Below are 20,601 nucleotides of genomic sequence, written 5' to 3' on the forward strand. Positions count from 1 at the left end.
TTCAATGATTTTTTTTTTTTTTACATTGCACTCCATTTAAAATGTATTACAGTTCTGACTCTGAGCTATTTGTATGAGTGGCCCTGCAGCGCCTGAACCCGTTTAATTACTTCGTCACGCCCAGACCGACTGTGCGCAAGGTTGCGACACCCAAACACAGACAGCCACTGGATTTCTCTAATCTGAGTTAAGAGGAAGTCTGGACCAGATGCAAACTTTAACAAGAATAATTACAGTAAGATTTAAACGTTTTTGCCCCTTATGTTTGAGCTTTATTTGGAGACCTGGCCTTTGAAAACGTGTTTTAAAAATGACGCGAATTGTATTATTTCGGAAAATCTTCCGATAGGCGAACATTAGGATATGCTTGCATTTGTTTCTGCAGTAAACAGATGCAGGTAGAATTTAGCCTATCTACGAGATCTCTCTTCTCTGCGAACTTCTACATATATTATTTTTAAATTTATGCTGTAATACAAACATGACCTCGTCTAAATATCATTATTGTATAAGCTTCCCATCAACAAGTAAAGCAGTTGTCTTAAACTCGCGGGATGTAACTTTTGACGTTTGCAGCCTCGTTTGTTCGTGAATTGGTGCACATTTTGTTTTCGTTCTTGGGCAGGATGGCTGGTCTGACAGGTCTGTTTCCCCTGTGTCCCAGGCTCACTAACTGGCTGTTTGATGACAATATTTTGTCTAATTGTGTGTGAGAAGGGAAACACCTGAAACATGCAGGGCAGACCGACCTGAGAACTGAGTGGATTAAAGTATTTTACTGATAATTTCACATAATAGATTTCCAAACGAAGGCATCCATAAGATAACCCATGCATTATTCAATAAACCAGTTTGAAATAACTGTTAGGGTTGGTATTAAGAAGAAACCAAAATGGCTTGTTTGTTCATTTCTACCTTGCATTATATATTTCTATCCACTCACTGTTTAGTTGTTGTGTTGAAGAATCTTCAGTGTAACATGAAACCAAAATAGGAAAATGGGTTTAAAACTTTCAATCAATACTGTATTCTATTTTTGTAGCTTTGTTGTTTGAAGATTATATTGAGCTTAAGCTATTTTAACCCCCAAGCAATCCATTTTAGAACAAAAAATAAGACAAAAATCCGAAATTATTCAATATGATAACAAAAATTAAAAACAGTCTCACATCGACACTTTTACAGGTTTCTGGATGGAATGGATGAGCTAATGCTATTTGTATCAGCTGTTCTGGAACAGACATTTTAAAATGTGCAGGGTAGTGTTAATGTCTTTAGTATAATATAGACAGATATTTTCATCTCATTGTGTTTTCACTCTGCAGTTCATCACATTTCTGGATGTTCTGTGTTTCAATAAAAGTTAAGTTTGCAGAGGTTTTTAGGAGGACCACAACACCATGGAAACTATAACATGTGTGTGGTGGGTTTAAGAAAAAAGGCTGCTATGTTTGAGCACAACAGAATTTATTTTTCCTCTGGTGTTTGGCTGAACTCTTTTCTGTGGAGATCTGAAATCTCTCTGCTGATGGCTGCTTCTTCCTGAAGGAGATCCATCCAGGAGTTCTGGTGCCGCTCACAATGCAGAGCGTTCACCATGTCAGCCATGGCCGCTTTCTTCTGTTCCCTGACAAGGGAAGAGTTTGGGAGTGACTAGTTACATTTACTCAATTACATATACTTTTTGAAAAACAAATGTACTTCCAGGGGTATTTTTACTATGCTGAACTTTTTACTTTTACAGGGTCTGGTCAAAAGATTTGAATATCATTTGCAAATGGAGAAAACATACAAAGCTCACATCTCAGTGAGAATCGGATGAGTTCTTACTTGGGGCTGAACATCCCCTCATCTGTTCTTCACTTTTTTGAGGAGGGTCAGAAGAGCATATGTCCTGTAGAGCTGCAACTGAGTGCAAACCTTTAATAAAAACATCATAAAGTGTACATTCAAATTTATTTAAACATTGTTACTAAATTTTTCCTTCACATCTGCATCTCCATAAAGTCGGTCAGCAGTAGGAAGCATTAGGTGCCCTAAAACCTCCTGGTGGTTGCATTGTCCTTGGACCTCAGAAAACACAGTGGACTAACACCAGCAGATGACACGACACCCAAACCATCACCGACTGTGGGAACTTGACTGTTCCTCAAGCAATGTGGATTCTCTGCCTCTTCTCTCTTCCTGCAGACTCTGGGACCTTGATTTCCAAAGGAAATGCAAAATTTACTTTTATCAGAAAGCATAACTTTGGACCACTCAGCAGCAGTCCAATCCTGTTTGTCTTCAGCCCAGGTGAGACGCTTCTGACGCAGTTTCTTGTTCATGAGTGGCTTGACAAGGAATGCGACAGCTGAAACCCTTATCTTGCACACATCTGTGTGTGGTGGTTCTTGAAGCACTGACTCCAGCTGCAGTCCACTCTTTGTGAATTATCCCCACATTTTAAGTGGGTTTTGTTTCACAATCCCCTCCAGGATGCAGTTATCACAAATGGTTGTCCACTTTTTTTCTACCACACCTTTTCCTCCCATTCACCTCTATGTGCTTGAACACCGAGCTCTGTGCACAGCCAGCCTCTTTAGCAGTGACTTTTATGTCTTGCCCTCTTGTACAAGGTGTCAAAGTTCATCTTTTGGACAACTGTCAGGTCAGCAGTCGTTCCTATGATTTTGTAGCCTGCAGAACTGGGCCGAGAGACAATTTAAAAGCGTTTGCAGGTGTTTTGCGTTAATTAGCTGATTAGTGTGTGGCACCGGGGTTCTTCAATATTGAACCTTTTCACAATATTCTAATTTTCTGAGCTACTGAATGTGGAGTTTTCATTAGTTGTGAGTTATAATTGTAAACACTAAAAGAAATAAACATTTAACATATATCAGTCTGTATGTAAGGAATTAATGTAATATATGAATTTTACTTTTTGAATGGAGTTACTGATTTAAGTAAACTTTTTCATGATATTAAAATTTTTTGACCAGTACCTGTACTCAAGTAACTTTATTATAAAGTATCGCTACTCTTATTTGAACAGAATTGTAATTTTGTGTTTAAAATACCAAAATTCCCACTTAACTTTATATTTTGGTCCATCTAATTGTGTAATTTTTAGATATTAAATAATTGATCATGTGATCGGTTACTCAGTACTTGAGTAGACTTTTTACCAAATGCAGTTTTTACTTTTACTTGAATAAAAACATGTTGAAGCAGTACTGTTCTTACTTGAGTATAATTTTCAGGCATTCTGCCCACATCTGGAGAAACAGTAATCAAATGACCTAACATTGGACTTTATTTATTTGTAGCAAAATATTGTTTTTGACTTTCATTGTTTCAAAATCTGCTTCATGTAGCACAGAGGATTAAATATAATTTCTTAATGTAGTATAGTGAGTTATTTTTACGTCTTTTGTACTGCTTCCAATTGATATGTATTACTGGATTTGACAGCGCTTATTTGTCGCTGTGTGTTACGCCATTGAGTTATGTCCATAAAACCATTCTATTCCAATGCAGGATGACCAGAAATCTGTCACAAAAATATTAGTAGCACCATCATTTATTATCAGAGACATTTATTAAATATGGCTTAAGATAATGTTTGATACATAAATTCTCCCTGATGCAAATCTATAAAAAAAAATTGGTTTCTGTTAGTTCTGTCAGGTTGCAAGAAGGGGCGAATTTCTCTTATGTTGGTCAATCATTTTATTTTGCATGATTGATCTCTGCTGTAGGAGCCATAGTTTGATGATTGTTATATCGTCACGTTTGACAAACAAAGCAGGGAATTAGTTCAGTTTGGTCGCTTGTTTAAGTTTAAGAAATTGCAGCTGCTTCAGTGCGCCACAATAAAGGTACAGTAACACTGATAAACAGATGAAGAACAAAACCACCTTTTTGTCGCTCCGTGTGACCTTCGACCCTACACGCGGACCTGTTGCCATGGCAACAGACAGACACCAGCTCAATGAGCATCTAGAGCAGAGATTGCGTTCAAGCCTGTCAGGGGGGGGTCAGTCAACACCAGACACACAAAGTACGTAAAAACAACAAAATGGATCATTCAGTCCGTTAAGTTATGTTGTCAGATGTTTATATTGCGATTACTATCAAGTTTTCGCCTGAGCATAGCAATAGCGCATATGTGGCGCACGTCTCAGAGACAGTTTTTACCCGATAGCAATAACAAAACTAAATGCAATCAAAAACAACCATTAATCATCATAAATTATGTATGTGAGAATGTGGCTATTCTTATTTATTAGGTTTTTTGGTTTTTTTTTTTTTTTTGTTAATTCTTACATTGTGTGTGAATTGTGAGACAATTATTAAAATTATTATTTTTCAGTATACTAGTTATTTGTAAAAAAAAGAAAAACCTTTTTACAGTACTTTTATTTGTTAAAAAAAATGCTTGGCCCTGTAAAAAAGGTTTTGTTCTTTGTTTTAAATGTATTATGGAGTATTTCATTGTATAATAATTGTTAAAAAAATAAAGGTTCCTCGCGGATTTCGCTTATCACGGGTTCTTTTTGGAACGTAACCCCCGCGAAAAACGAGGGATCACTGTCATATTGAGCAACATTTCAGACAAAAGAATGGTATTGGCCGAAATCTGAATCAGCAGGTTAGGCTTTTTAAAAGATCGTAATCTGAGATTGGCCCTAAAACTGCAATCGGTGCACTCCTAATTTTCTCCTCTCCAGCTTTAAATTGATACTTGTGTAACATTTGTTTTCATTATGCAATTTTTGTCATGTAAATGGAGGAAGAAAAAGCAATATTGGCTTTGGACATTAGACAATATACATTGTCTAATGCTACATGCAAGAATTGGCTCAACGAAAAATAGGCAGCACATATCGGAGATCGGTTAGACCAGGCATGTCCAAAGTCCGGCCCGGGGGCCAATCACAGCCCGCGGTCAGATTTCATACCGCCCGGAGCTTCGGTCTTATAATGTATTATTTATGGCCCGCCTGCACTGTCAAACAGAATAAATAAATCATAAAACTTGAAACTGTAATTCCTCCTTTCACCAAATGGTGGCAGCACCACTTTAATAGTCTCTGCATCCATGCCGCGAACCCCTCTCCACTCATTTCTGCTATGGCCACTGCAAAGAAAACGAGGAAAGTTGACAGTGAGGGCCGCCGCTTTCAAGAGAGATGGGAATTACAAAACTTCTTCACTGAAAATCAAGGCAATTGTGCTTGTCTAATTTGTAATGAGACGGTTGCCTTGTATAAGGATTTCAACGTAATGAGACACTACCAGACTAAACATGCTAACACATACGACAAGCTAACAGGGAGTGACTGTGCTGAAAAAGTGAAGCAGCTCCAAGCTGCCCTGGCATCACAACAGCGATTCTTCACGTGGGCCTGTGAGTCAAAAGAAAATACCACCAAAGCAAGCTACGAAGTTTCCATGTTAATAGCTAAACATGGCAAACCTTTTACTGAAGGTACATTTATCAAAGACTGTGTCATGAAAATGGTAGAGAACATTTGCCCTGAGAAGAAGCAAGAATTTGCAAATGTTTGCCTGGCACGTAACAGTGTGGCACGGAGAGTTGAGGACAAATCGTTGGATATTCAGAGACAACTGGGGGACAGGGGAGAGGCTGTTGATTATTTCTCATTAGCCTGCGATGAAAGCACAGATGCATCTGACACTGCACAGGTACTGATTTTTTTAAGAGGAGTTGACAACAATATGAACATAACAGAGGAGCTGCTGGACCTCCAAAGCATAAAAGGCCAAACCAGAGGATTGGATTTATTCGTTTCTGTTTGTGAAGCTGTTGATGATATGAAACTACTATGGAGTAAAGTCTCTAGGATCATTACCGATGGTGCGCCTGCCATGGCTGGTGAGCGAAGTGGGTTGTCCACACTGATCTGCAATAAAGTCAGCGAAGAAGGAGGTAACGCCATTAAACTTCACTGTATAATTCACCAGCAGGCTGTCTGTGCCAAACATCTCAAATTGGATCATGTTATGAAATCAGTGGTAAAGGCAATCAATTCTATTCTCTCTAAAGCACTATACCACCCACAGTTTCAGCAGTTCTTGCTTGACATCCAGGCTGAATACGGAGACGTAATATATCACAACGATGTGAGGTGGCTAAGTCGGGGGTCCGCACTGCAGCAATGTTTCGTTCTCAGAAAGGAAATTGAACAGTTTTTGAGTGAAAAGGGGCATCCGATGGAAGAACTGTCCGATCCTGTATGGCTGGCAGATTTGGCTTTTTTGGTTGATATAACGAAGCATCTGAACGCGCTGAATGTTAATCTTCAAGGACGAGATGCAGTGGTGAGCCAGCTATACGCTCACATCAAGGCCTTTGTAACCAAGCTGCAACTTTTCCAGACACTTGTCCCAAACAGAGTCCTGCACCATGCACTTCCCGGCTTTGAAAGAGGTCATTGACAGTTTCCCACAGGACAAAATCGGTGCACAAGTGAAGAGTTATGCAACAGCTATCGCATCTCTTTCTGTGGAATTTAACAAACGCTTTTGGGATTTTGCAGTTATTGAAAAGGACATGCTGCTTTTCTCTTCTCCCTTCTCTGTGGACCCTGATGATGCTCCTCCACAGCTGCAGCTGGAGCTCATTGAGCTGCAGTGTGACGATGAATGGCGCGGCAAACACCAGCAAGCTGGATAAAGACAGGTTTCCAGAAATGCGAACATTTACTAAGAAATTGCTGAGCTTATTTGGCTCCACATATTTGTGTGAGAAGACATTCTCACACGTAACAGTGTTACCAAACAGTGTCAATTGGTTCTTGTTTAAACAAGAACCTCAAGTGGTTCTTGTTGGGAGACTAAGTGACTCCCACTTGCATGACATTTTACGCATTTCAACCACTGCCCACAAACCAGACCTGACCTCTTTACTGAAATCCAGATCTCAGCATCACCCTTCTCATTAGTGTCAGCAAGTTGTCTGTTTCTTGATCAATCTGAAATTGAGTATTTTGAACAGTAACATCTGTCACTATCAACAATGAAAAGCCAAAAGAACATTTATGCACTTGGATTTATGGCACTTATTTTTATTAAACTCTTGAGTAAGATTTGGTTATTACTCTTGATGTTATGAACCTGTAGATGTGACACAAACTATTACTTTCTGAAAGATATTGTAAATGACAAGAGCAAAATTCACTTGTTTTAAGATTTAATAATAACAGACAACTTTGCAGTACTTACAACTCCTGTAGGCCTGTCTCGATAAACGACAAATCAATTAATCGTACGATAAATTAAAACTACCGACGTCATTTTAATTATCAGCATTATCGTCTCTTCCGGCCTTTTTCTCTTTCTGTTAATGACACTGAATAAAAAAAAGGCTCAACTCCGGTGCTCTCCACTGACCCCCCTTCCTCATTTCCTTAGTGTAAAGCCCAGTTCACACTACAAGATCTACGATCTTAGAACTGTCTGCCCATTTTCAAAACCTGACAGACCATAAAATATATGGTATAGGCCTTAAAAAAACCTGCACTGGTCAATCTCTACACATGACCAAACAAGTACCATATGGTCAACCATATCCCCTTCTTGAAACACATTTACAAATGATACAAAGGTAGAAATAAACATTCCAGTTTTTGTTTTTGTGTTTTGTATTAAACTGATACTGATTTTGTTTGAAAATGACTAACTTCGGCGAATACCAACATTAATATTGTGCATCCCTAGTCTGTTTCAGGACTGGGTCAAGTGTCCTCTTTTTTTGGGAATCAAAACATGGTCACCCTAAGCCGGTGGTTCCCAAACCTAGTCTTCAAGTAACCCTGCTCTGCATGTTTTAGGTGTCTTCTTGCTTCCAAACACCTGACTTAAATGAATAGGTTATCAAGAGGCTTCTGCAGCATTTAGTGGCTGCAGAGGAGACCTGCAGTAATTTGAATCAAGTGTGCTGTAACAGACACACATCTATAGCATGATTGGCAGCATTCCAGCGCTACTGCAGGAGCAGTAGTTCCAGTTGGGAACCGCTGCCCTAGGCAACCCTGGATTCACAGAGTAAACTTTGTGCTGTGGTGACTCAGAACCATCCACTATTTGCATCTAATTTGCTACCACTTTGTGATCTCTCATGCTGAGGGATCACAATGTTTTATTCAACTGTGTTAATATTTTTAAGCATATGCACACATATATGAGTTATAATGATATTCTATAATAAATCATAAAATTTATAGTGATGTAAGCCTGTTGCAGCCAAAATGGCCGTGACTTTCCAGAAAGGCTCTCCACAAGGTTTAGGAATGTTTCCATTAGAAGTTTTGACTATTCTTTCATAAATATATTTCAGAGGTCACACACTGATGAGGGACAAGAAGGTGTTGTGAAAATTATTTATCAAAAGGGAAAGGAAACAGCTCAATAAATTAGAGACAGGTCGACCTTTGTCTTTAGATGGTTTATTCAAAGGCAAACAGCGTTCAAACACTCTGACACGAAACTAGTCAGTCTACTCTGTAAGTTGTACAGAGTTATTTCACTTCACATTCACACTTCACATTTGACCACATCCTGCCCTTACAGCACACAAGTAGGTGATGAACAAAAGACTTTTTATACAGCAATGGACTATCTCTCCAAGTAGGACTCTAGATATGTAGATTGACATTTTATCAAAAATTTTTCTGATGTTCTCAGTTAAACCAGGGAGCCAACCTATTATGAAAAATTACCATATATATATATATATATATATATATATATATATATATATATATATATATATATATATATACAGTACAGACCAAAAGTTTGGACACAACTGTGTGTCCAAACGTTTGGTCTGTAATCAATACACACCTTCTCATTTAATTCAATGAGAAGGTGTATCCGAACTTTTGGTCTGAACTGAGTACAGACCAAAAGTTTGGACACACAATTGTGTCCAAACTTTTGGTCTGTACTGTATATATATATACAGTATATACAGTATATATATATATACGCGGGGGTTGCGTTCCGAAAAGAACCCGTGATAGGCGAAATCCTTGAAGTAGTTACCTTTATTTTTTTACAATTATTAAATTACTGTGAAAAAAAACTGCACAAAAAACTCCGCGAAGCAGCGAGACCGTGAAAGGTGAACCGCGTTATAATGAGGTATACTGTATACTGTATATATAAGTGACATGTGGTCAGGGGAGGCAAGTGAGACAGAGTCTCACCTGTCATAATGGAAAAATATAATGATAAAATGATTTATATTGCTATTTTCACCCTGTGGTTTGTACTGTAAAGTATTAGCTTAACAAATTTTGATTATTTTTCCTTCAAAATCGCTGAATTTTCGCATTTTCCCATTCAAATGCTCCGAAGCGCAGCTGGTGAGGCAGCATCGAGCTGAGCCTCACCTTGGATTGCGCAACCTCTCGCTTACTGCCATTTTATGAGAGCATGCTCCTCCAGTCTGTACGTCGCCAATAAAGAGGTTAAAACACATTTAATATATGAACTGATTTTCCATAATTTAGCTTATAATGTACATTGCTTTTTGTCACCAACTCTGTGTGTAACGTGTTTCGTGTGCTGAGGAGCGATCAGAAACGGCAGACAACTTATTCGAGGCGAGGCAGGCAGTTTTCTTGCCTCATGGCAGGGGGCGCTCATGATCCCAGACATTGTGACTCCACAACTGCAGAGTAAGAGACAGTAATAGCGAGCTAGCCATACAGTCAAGTGCAGCGAAATATTTATAGATTTCTCCTCGTACCACATCAATCACTTATTAATAATCGCAAAATAAACATTAAGCCTAAACCCATACCACTGCAACAGACTGAATGTTCTGCTCTTTGTGTGGGAAATATTTCAGTATTTTTTTAGGGGCGTTGCTGTCAGTTGCTATGGCAATAAGTCTGTGCCATAGCACAGACTGGCCAATGCAAAGAGTGAGAAAGATGTGGTTTTGAGATTACTAACAGATGTTCTTTGTTGTGTTGCTTGCAGAAAAAGTGTATAGAGTGTGCAACCTAGATAGATAGATAGATAGATAGATAGATAAATCTTTATTGTCATTGTCACAAGAACAACGGAATTTAAAAAGTGCCATCAGTCAGTGCATATGCTTAAACCCAAAAAAAAAAAACCCTAATAAATAAGAATAGCCACATTCTCACATACATCATTCATGATGATTAATGGTTGTTTTTGATTGCATTTAGTTTTGTTATTGCTAACAAAACTGTCTCTGAGACGGTTGGTTCTTGTTCTGATTGCTCTGTATCTTCTGCCTGAAGGCAGCAGTGTGAACAGAGAATGTCCGGGGTGAGAAGTGTCCTTTGTGATGTGTTGTGCTTTTCTTAGACAGCGGTTGCTGTGCAGGTCCTCCAGTGAGGGGAGAGGGCAGCCAATGACTTTTTGGGCTGTATTCACAACCCTTTGGAGAGCTTTCCTTTGAGCCGTAGTGCTGCTGTTATACCATACGCAGATACAGTAAGTCAGTATGCTCTCTATGGAGCACTTGTAGAAGGACACCAGCAGCTTCTCCTTGATGTTGTTCCTCCTGAGAACCCTCAGGAAGTACAGTCTTTGCTGGGCCTTTTTTGTCAGCTCGAAGGTGTTCATGTTCCATGTGAGGCCCTGCTCAATGTGGACCCCCAGGAAACGGAAATCAGCTACCCTCTCCACACATTCATATATCCACAACCTGTGCTGCTGCTGTGAGTGACTAGCAGTTAATTTGATGTCACTTTATTATAAGACTTAAAATGAGTGATATCAGCAAGTTTATTTTGAATTAAAGCATTTCTGTCCTTAAAATTTTCTGGCTAAAGCAGGTTAACATTATAGAATAAGACACATTATATCCATTATATCAAATTTGATAAAATGCCACTGCAACCTACCACTCATATGGACGCACGCTCTAACGAAATCACAAAACCACCCTCAAACACTACGTCCACTGACCTGCACGGCTTCTCAAACAATGTTTTGGTATATGAAAAAGAAATACCACCCACAAACGGCCGCGCCACCTGGTTGTTAAGCTAGGAACTACAACATGGCCTTCAGAATAGCCGCCCCCAAACTTGCAGTTTGCAGTTTAAAGCTCACAGTCAGATAAGGCGGCTCACTGGTCGTGTGTACATGTGGTCTTTCACCTTGATCTCTGCGGACCTGATCAAGCCATCAGTTCCCGGGAATACTCTGCTGATCTCTCCAATAGGCCATGAGGCTCTGGGGAGTTGGGGATCCACTATCATCACCACAGTACCCAACTGGATAGGAGAAGTGTCCTTTTGCCACTTCGACCGAATCTGTAATGTAGGCAGGTAGTGACGTATGAACTGTGTCCAGAAGCGATCTGATAACACTTGACAGGTCCTCCAATGTCGCTGTCCAATGAGCTCTGAGTCATGGTATAACACTTGGGGTAGCAACAAATGTCATCAGCAACAAATTTGGGGTAATGGGGTCTGAGTCGGCTAGATCTGATGATACATACTCCAAAGGTTTCGAGTTGAGCATTCCCTCAATCTCGATCAGCACTGTTTGCGGGATTTCTTCTAGTACAACCTGCGAGCCTATTGTGGATTTCAGGGCTGCTTTTATGGATCTGATTTCCCGCTCCCAGGATCCTCCAAAGTGGGGAGCACTGGGAGGATTAAATCGAAACGTGATTTGATGTTCTGCTAATTGGGATTATAAGGAGGGGTGTAGAGCATTAAAGGATTCCTGCAGCTCTTTCTCTCTTCCGCGAAAATTAGTTCCTTGGTCGCAGAGTATCTCAGTTGGTTTACCATGATGAAAGACAAATCTTCTTAATGCCATGAGAAATGAGTCAGAACTGAGGATAGACAGCACCTCAATATGAATGGCACGAGTTGTCAAGCATTTGAAGAGCAGGTCCCAGCGTTTTTCAATTCGCCGACCAACGTTCACTTGCTTTGGACCAAAACAGTCGATTCGTGTTGAAAAGAAGGCTGGCTGGTTCAGTCGAAGGCATGCAATGGGAAGGTCTGCCACCTTTGGATTGACAGGTTGAGCTCTCCATTTCTGGCACTCGGGGCAACAGCACTGTTCACTCCTTATGGCTTCACGGCTCCTAAGAATCCAGTATTTCCTTCTCAACTCGGCAAACAATCCCTCTGCTCCTGGGTGCTTTAAATCTCTGTCAGCCTGTCGAATGAGTAGTTTAGTGACAGTATGTTTTGGGTCCAAGACTACTGGATGAGTCATAGCAGGTTCAAAATCATTGCAACGTCTAAGTCTGCCACCTACTCTGATGAGTTGGAGTGACTTGTCATATTCTGGAGCCAGGGTGACTAAACGACTGGACGGTGGACGGTGGTTCCCGGTGGTCAACCACTGGATCTCATCTGGGAGACTGTCTCTTTGAGCAGATTTCAGGAGAGTAAGTTCAGCCTCTTTGTAGTTCTCTGCTGTGAGGTTGTCACCAGTTGACCCCTGAAGGCATTTGGCAGTTTCCTTTAAGAGGTCATTAAAACTGGTAAATTTCTGTGCATCTGGGAGCAGACAGGGTTCAGAGGTTACAACCAAGCAAGTTGCTGATCTACGCTGCTCCTCAGCAAAGTTGGTGCATGGTGTAATTGGATGCTCCGGCCACTGGCCCTGCGGTAGCTGCAGAAATGATGGTCCACATGCCCACTGGGACTGGGATGTGAGGTCTCGCAGTCTTTTGCCCCTAGTTAGATCATCTGCGGGGTTGTCAGATGTTGTCACATACTGCCAAGCCCAGCTATCTGTCAGTTCTTGGATTTCAGCTATTCGAGTTCCTACGAATACCTTGAAGTGGCAGGAATCTGACTGAATCCATGTTAGGACGGTGGTGGAATCCGTCCCCAACACCACTTTGGATAATGGTAGGGTGAGCTTTTTGAACAGAAGAGTTGAAACTTTATCTGCATCAGCTGCTGCTTTTTACAAATATATTTACACTGAACAGCTATGGTAAAGTCTTATTTGTGGTCCATTCACTGATAAAAAAAAAAAAAACATGAGATTATTGTTTTCAGGCTATCAGGTTACCAGCAGGCTAAGTCAGTTGTGAAATCTTCTAGTTCCCTACACTAGCAGATTTCCAGCAAGTGAAACTTCCTCTTTATAGGGAGGGAAGTTACAATCCTGCTTTGTAAAACAATATTATGTCATCTATCTCCATTTATGTGTTTCTGTCATGTCATTTTGATATTCCTGTCATTTTTCTCCAGATGCGTTTTAACTGCAGATGGGGCCTTAAAGTGATTCCATTTCTTGCTTTGTTGCTAATTGTCCTCTATTACTTCCGGAGCCCTTCAAACACCTTAGGAGTCAATATACAACCAAGACAAGGCAGTCGAATCCAAAAACTGCTCATTGAGAAAAGTCAAAGCATCATAACAGATTATTCTGACATTCCCTACAAGATCAAAGAAAATGTGGCAAGGTGTCAGTATTATTACTTTTTTCTTTAACTGTAAATTCATCTTTTCATCCTTGCTAATTTTCTTCAACTTTTCCCACAGTCATTTGCCTCAGAACGCATGTGTGTGCCAGGCCGGAGAGGAAACCTTTCACTTACCATTCTCCAATCTACTCTTCCCTCGTGTTTGGGCTCACAACCTCCAGCAGGCGTTCTTAGAAGTACAATCTGATCCTGAGAGTGTACAGCAACAGAGAGCAGAGGAGTACCACCAGTTTTTGAGAAGGTAAAAATCCAGATAAGAGTACTGTGACCATACCCTTCTCTTATCTCAATGCGCAATGTGGGCGCTGAAGAATTTGGGATCTAGTTTAAACTTGTTTAAACAAACCAGTTGTTGTGGAAAAATATTAACAGTTTGATCCGTGGATCAAGTGAGTGAGCTGGAGTCACTTTGAAAGTGAAAGTATTTCAAAGAGCATCAATAAGTCGATACGTATCTTTTCGTCTTTGAGATTGCAGCTTTCTGTTATATACTGTCTGGCTTTGCAGCAAGCAGCTACTCTCACACTGAAAGCCACAAGTTTTTTCAGAGCTATTTAAACGTCTCCTCCAATACCACAAATTGAGCACTGATCTATGAAGCTCACACAAATAGCTCTTAATCATAGGGACATAAAAAACCAGGCTGCTGGTCATTAACAATTAACACTTCATCCCAAGGACATTGGAAAAGTTGGAAAAGAAATCTGACTTTTGAGTAATTCAATACCTAAATTATCTTTTTTTTTTCTTTACAACACCAAAAGTAAGCTTTGTATTGCTATCCAAGAAGTAGGATATCCAAGGTTTTTAATTGGTCAAATAATGAAGAAAGTAGAAAATTGTTCTTTAGTCTATTATTTTAGATAAAGGAACTTTATTGCATGTCATTATTTTATTAACCTGATCAGTTAATCGTACTGCTTTGCACTAGTAATTGTTGGAAATGCTTGAGTCATATGTAAATTGAAACTTTCTGTGCCCTGTGTGGATGTATTTCTGCTATCAGTGTGGAAGCATCAGCAGGCTAACTGCGTTACTTTGTAAAAAAGAGGTCAGCCTGGTGAACTCAAGAGTAGCTTCAGTCACAACAACCTGTTTTTTCCCATTTGCCTTTGCGTGCAGGTCCCATACTGCAGCAGATATGCTCATCATTGCCGAGGCTGACAATCCTCTTCAGTATCCGACCCAAGGTGTGAAGGTGCAACCCCTCAAAACAATCATCATCCCAGGTAATAATACTTAATTACATGTGATAGTGTCAGAAACTGTGGTATAAACAGTTCACCATAATATCCAATCTTGAGTTTACTAGTGAACATCTTCTGCTCCATTAATGCGTTCCATCCACATCACCACTCTCTCCACAGGTCTGGGTCTAAGGCTGGAAGGCAGAAACAGCTATATGGTAACTTTTTTGTTGTTTGTTTTTTACACAGATTGTCTAATGTGGCTAATACTTATAAAAAAAAATCTTGTCTAAAAACAGGTAAATTTGACAGCGACAATGGGGACTTTTGACGTTGCTGCCACAGTGGACGGGGTCTCTGTAAAAGGAATGGGTGAAAAGCACATTTCACTGTTGAGTCCAGCTCTCTATGTTCTGAACAGGCAGCTCCAGTTTGTCACATATACCAACACCATATTTCATCCGATGACATCAGACCTAGGTAAAGTTCACGTTTTAACACCATGACACTGTATCAGGAGCTATTTTTAAAACAAAATGTAGAAAAGATTCCAAATCGAAAGAGAACTTCCTCTTTTTCTTGGCCCAAGTAATAACAAATTTTCATTCTTGCTTTTTTTTTTGTGCTTTTTTTCTCGGTTTTCTTTTTTTAGACGGTATCATTTCCTGCAGGGTGGGACTTAGATTTGTTGTCTGAGTGCCAAGGCGAGGCCCAGCACATTTACTTCCACATGCGCAGCATTGCGGCTTTCGCTAAGATACTGAACTTGATATACAGTATATGAAACTTTTATAGAAATTGCTTTGTGTTTATTTCAAATGTAATTGACATGGAGATGGAAAAGAAAGATGCGTAGAGCGAATACAAGCCAATTGAGAATCCTAAGCATTTAAACAACATTAACACATTTTCAAGAGACGTCTCAAGGAATTGAGTGCAACAATTTTTAAAATGCCTACAAATAATTTTCACTCCTCAGATGTTTTCATATTTAGTTGCGTTTATGAGTAAAACAATTGTCAATGTAATCTGACTGATATAAAAGTTAAAACACATCTTTACAATACATTGTGTAAAATAAGTCTTTGCATGAATTTTAACTGACTTCATAATTGAGCAGCTATTTGTCTGCTACAGCTAACAGTCTCACATTTGGTGAAAACGGAGAAGACCCGAGAGTACATCACTGTAAACATCAGCGGCAACATCATGATCTGGGAATGTTTCTCACTACCAAACCCTGCAGGGTTTGTTAATGTAGAGGGAAACATGTATGCAGAAACGTTTCACCATAGCTAGGATGATAATCTGATTGGTTACAAGATTTTGAGATGCGTACACTTTACTCTAAATTCTTGACCATCATACTAACTATGCAGGAAATATGAGGAAGAATAATTTGCTGTGCCTTCAATTCTTTAATAAGCTCATTGCCTTTTATGTACTTTCACTTATCAGCTTTTGCTTCATCCGGCAGTTCAGTTTGTGACTGAAGGCCACGAGTCATTTTTCACCATCAAGGTTGGACACAGAGTCGTTCCGAAACTTTACAACTCTGGACAAAGTAAAGGTTTGTGAGCACATATTGTATTTCATTAACAATTTATAGTAGAACGCATTTTATCATGTTTATTATTTGCTTTGTTTCTGTTGTCACTCAGGGTACAACATTACCTCTCTGGTTACCATCGCTACCAAGACCTTTTTGCGCTACGACAAGCTCAAAGATCTCATCGCCAGCATAAGGGAGTTTTATCCCACCATCCTCATAATTATAGCGGATGATAACGAACACACCCAACCAGTGACCGGCCCTCATATTGAGCAATACATTATGCCATTTGGAAAGGTAAATGTTTGCTTGATCCTATGTTCTGGTAAAAGTATAATGATTCAGTCAAAGTAACTCAATTTCTCTTTGTAGGGTTGGTTTGCAGGAAGAAATCTGGCAGTGTCTCAAGTGATCACCAAGTATGTGCTCTGGGTGGACGACGATTTTATCTTTACTGCAAACACCAAGCTGGAAAAGATGGTGGACATCCTGGAGAAAACCACACTGGATCTGGTAAGTTGATCAAAACAAATCAGCTGCTCTGATTTGGTCATTTGTTATATTTCTTTTTGCATACTTTTCAAAGCCTTCTTTCAACCCTTCAAACCTGGGCAATACACTGGCCCTCTAATCTGGGCCGGTGTATTGCCGGCCCTCTAATTGCAAACCTCAATTTCTGTACTTTATGTCAGGTCATTTGCCCTATACACACCTAGAGGAATTTGGTTGTTTTTCCAGGAAACGTTTAGAAATAGAAATATCATGCTTTGTAAAATCTTGTTGTGGATTCATTATCCTGTCTTTTTTCTTGTCAGTGTATATTTGTGTTTAAAAAATATAAATTACACCACTGACTAGTACATTTAAGAAAGATCAAAGGGCTTAGATCTATGTAATTACTACCTGTCTGTTGAATCCATATGAATCTCAAACTGTTAGGAGGCCAAGAGTCAAGTCACAACTTTCTTTTTGATCTCTGACTAGGTAACCATCTAGGTATTAACACTTCTTAAGAAGTTAATGATTTTGTCCTTGAATTAAAATACAAACTTCCACATTCTCACACCCACCTACAGCTTCCTACTGTGGAACATAGAAATTTCCACACAATAATGTGAGTTATTTACAGGAAAATACTAATACGTGAGCACGGTGGGAAGGGGGGGCAGAAAAACAGTACTTTCCCAGACAATGTGGAAGTCTTGACAGGTATGGCTTGTTGTTGGGTATCTGAAAGTTATGACTCAAGTCAAACAGTTTAAAATGCGGTCTGTGGTCTAACATGTGGTCTAAACATGTGTTTAGGCCATAACGTAAATTACCTAAATGTTTTGGAGCCACCACAAACCGTACTTATGCTTGCTTGATGGAGTTCATTCTGTATAAGGCAATAGACAGAGACATCTGCATGTCGCCACTAATAATTTATATTAGATGACTCAACAAGGTGTAAAAGTGTCAAATCTTAGCCTATACAAAGTCAAGTGGGGTATAAGATGAACAAATAAACGCGATATTCAGATAGTGTGCACTGACCCTACCAGACTGTCAACCGTTTCTTGCTATTTTTTTTTCTTTTTTTATTTTGAGAGTAAAACAACAAAATAAAAAAAATGAACATATTTATCTCTTTTTTTTCCACAAATGTCAGGTTGGTGGTGCAGTGAGAGAGTTTACTGGTTACACTGCCACATACCGTCACACCATTTCAGTGGAAGAAGGCGGAAATGAAGGCGACTGTTTAAATATGAGGAACGGATTCCACCATGCTGTTGAGGGATTTCCCAACTGTGTAGTAGCAGACGCCGTCATCAACTTCTTCATGGCTCGAACCGACAAAGTTCGGCAAGTTGGCTTTGACCCGCGCCTGTCAAGAACAGGCCATCTAGGTTAGAGGCCATTAAATATGTTAATATCTTAGAGTAAAGCTTTAAATACATGCATAACTTATTTTTGCCTTTTATTTCTGCAGAGTTTTTTGTAGATGCTCTGGGCACCATGCACATCGGCTCCTGCAGTGACGTCATCATTAACCATGCGTCAAAGATCAAGCTGCCATGGACTAAAACAGAAACACAGAAGGCCTATGAACAGTTTCGATACTCTTCTAGAAATACGGGTATTAACCATAATGAGATCTTTTACTTTAAGAATAGATTCAAGTGCATGACCAGTCAATAAAAATACACTTACACTGGTTTCGTGAAAACAAATAGTTGTTGCTCTTGGTTAAGAGATATTTTGTTTTTTCTGCTGACAACCAGATTTTTTTACTTTTTTTTATTTTATTTTTTTAAACCACCTGTTGTGATGTTAACAATTCTGCAGGTTCTTGTTGTTTGAAACAATCCTCATTTTTTGCAATTTGTTTACTGTTTTCACATGTTTTCTTTTGAAGTTTACATTTGAATTTGTAAGGTACAATGTTGATGCTAATTGCACTGAGCTAATAATTTGAATTTCAGATCAGTTTTAACTTTGTGTTGCTAATATGTATTTTTGTGTGTAAATGGGCTATTATAAGTTGTCATGATGCATTGATCCTCCAGAGGAGGGAATATATTTAATTTGTACACAAAAAAAATGGAAAAAGAAAATGCTAAACTTGTTGTCTTTATGTTAACTCAAGTTACAAATTTTGTTATAGTGTCTATACAGGTTGCAACAATAATGAACAGTTCTTGTGACACATTTATAATAGCACAAGTAGTTTTTAGTCTACTTCCTCATTTAACTAATTATTAATTAATGACCTTTGGTTTCCCAGGATGTATGTAAAACGTCCCGGGATGCATGTAAAACATCCCGGGTTTTACATACATCCTGGGAAACCAAAGGTCACCCGGGACCACACCGGGACGGGTATGTAAAATGAGCACATTTTCTTTTTCTATTTTTATTTTACATGCTTAAGTTTCACTACACTTAAGCGTGTAGTGACACGCTTAAGTCAGAAGTCAGGTAACACTCTGTTATCATACATAAATAATAAATTCCAGAAAATGTCACAAAAGTCCACATTGGACTCTTATTCCCAATTCATCAAGTTATTTGTTTTCTTACATCATGTAAAAATGTCAGATTTCCAAATGTTTTTATTATGTTAGATCCCAGCCCTGGTCTTCAAGGGACACCGCCCTGCAGGTTTTAAATGTCTCCCTGCTTCAACCGCACATGATTTCAATTGATGACTGGTTAACAGGCTTTTGCTGAACTTCAGTCATTTGAACCAAGTATCTTAAATGAGGGAAACATCTAAAAAATATATAGGCAGTGTGCCGTGAGGACACTGCCCTATATTAGATTTCCAGATGAAAACATTTGAAAATCTGACAGTAAATGAATGTAAAATGTAAAATTTGATAAACACTCGTATTTAAAAGTCAAGTGACGAAGAAAAGAAATTAATTACAATGTTTCACCACCAGAGGGAAACAAAAGATCAGGTAAAATGTCTTTGCAGTATATTTAAACAAATCATTTGTAAGTAATTAATTATCGGATGGAGGAACATTTAAGAAATATTAACACGTGTTCATTATATTTCATTATTTTAGCTTCCTTTTTGTCACTTTGTGGTGGAAAACATTGGCTGCAATTCTAATATTTTAATTTCTCCCGTCATATGCGGGGATTTGGTCATTTTAAGAATATATATACTGTATATAGATGTTGTTGCACTATTGCCTGTGAGAGTTTACTAAAATGACAACTCAATCTTCATTCTCTAAGTCTGAGATTTGTTGAGGATTTTGCAGGGTTATTTTGAAAAATTCCCCTCCATGTGTGTTCACGTCTTACTGTAGAATCTGGCTTAATAAACATTTGGCCAGATACTCGTTCATCATGTCCTAATTGAAGTGGACTACTTCCTGCCAATTAGTGAAATACTCCTTGAGCTTTAAAGGGAAAACCCCAGCGGGTACAGTGTCAGGAGGATTACTTAAAATATGCCGAGAGAAAAAAAAAGAGGAAATGTGATCAACTTGGTTATCAAACACCCAACAAGGACATAATTATTTATTTGCTTTATTTTTACCGTGGTTTTGAACTCAAAATTGGATGTAGTTTTATCAGGCCAAGGCATCAGGTATAAGACGGGTTGTGAAAGTATCAGATGTTGGTCAGCAGAGGGCAGCAACGTGGCAAGAAAGAGGCAGTTTCCATCATGGAAGGTTTTGAAATGAATTGACCAACTTTTAAGAAAACAATAGTTGGAAGGAAATATGATTCTTGTGAATCATTTTACACTGTATCTTTAATCGCACTGAACCAACTCTGTGGATGTAATTACTCTGTTTTTGTCTTTGTCAGACAGTAAACAACTCTCCTGTCATTGTTCCATATTCAAATTAGTTTTTTTTTCCTTCATTTTTCAAATCCGAGGCATATTTTTTATC

At 39.0% G+C, this 20,601-nt stretch overlaps 1 protein-coding gene across 2 annotated transcripts; it reads left to right on the forward strand.

The window, feature by feature from the left end:
• The first annotated feature begins 132 nt into the window (after positions 1-132).
• On the forward strand, positions 133-20,537 carry b4galnt1a (beta-1,4-N-acetyl-galactosaminyl transferase 1a). Of its 2 annotated transcripts, XM_032574417.1 has the most exons (11): positions 133-235; positions 13,227-13,441; positions 13,521-13,703; positions 14,585-14,691; positions 14,830-14,867; positions 14,949-15,129; positions 16,127-16,219; positions 16,311-16,498; positions 16,574-16,714; positions 17,853-18,090; positions 18,174-20,537. In XM_032574417.1, exons 1-11 carry the CDS (start codon positions 209-211, stop codon positions 18,380-18,382), a joined length of 1,620 nt encoding a protein of 539 aa, XP_032430308.1. In that variant the 5' UTR covers positions 133-208; the 3' UTR covers positions 18,383-20,537. The 2 variants fall into 2 exon arrangements, with proteins under 2 accessions (XP_032430308.1, XP_032430299.1); XM_032574408.1 differs by lacking the exon at positions 133-235 and having other exon boundaries at positions 10,644-13,441.
• Positions 20,538-20,601: the final 64 nt, after the last annotated feature.

The sequence above is a fragment of the Xiphophorus hellerii genome, chromosome 1, assembly GCF_003331165.1.
Source record: "Xiphophorus hellerii strain 12219 chromosome 1, Xiphophorus_hellerii-4.1, whole genome shotgun sequence".
Lineage (NCBI taxonomy): Eukaryota > Metazoa > Chordata > Actinopteri > Cyprinodontiformes > Poeciliidae > Xiphophorus > Xiphophorus hellerii.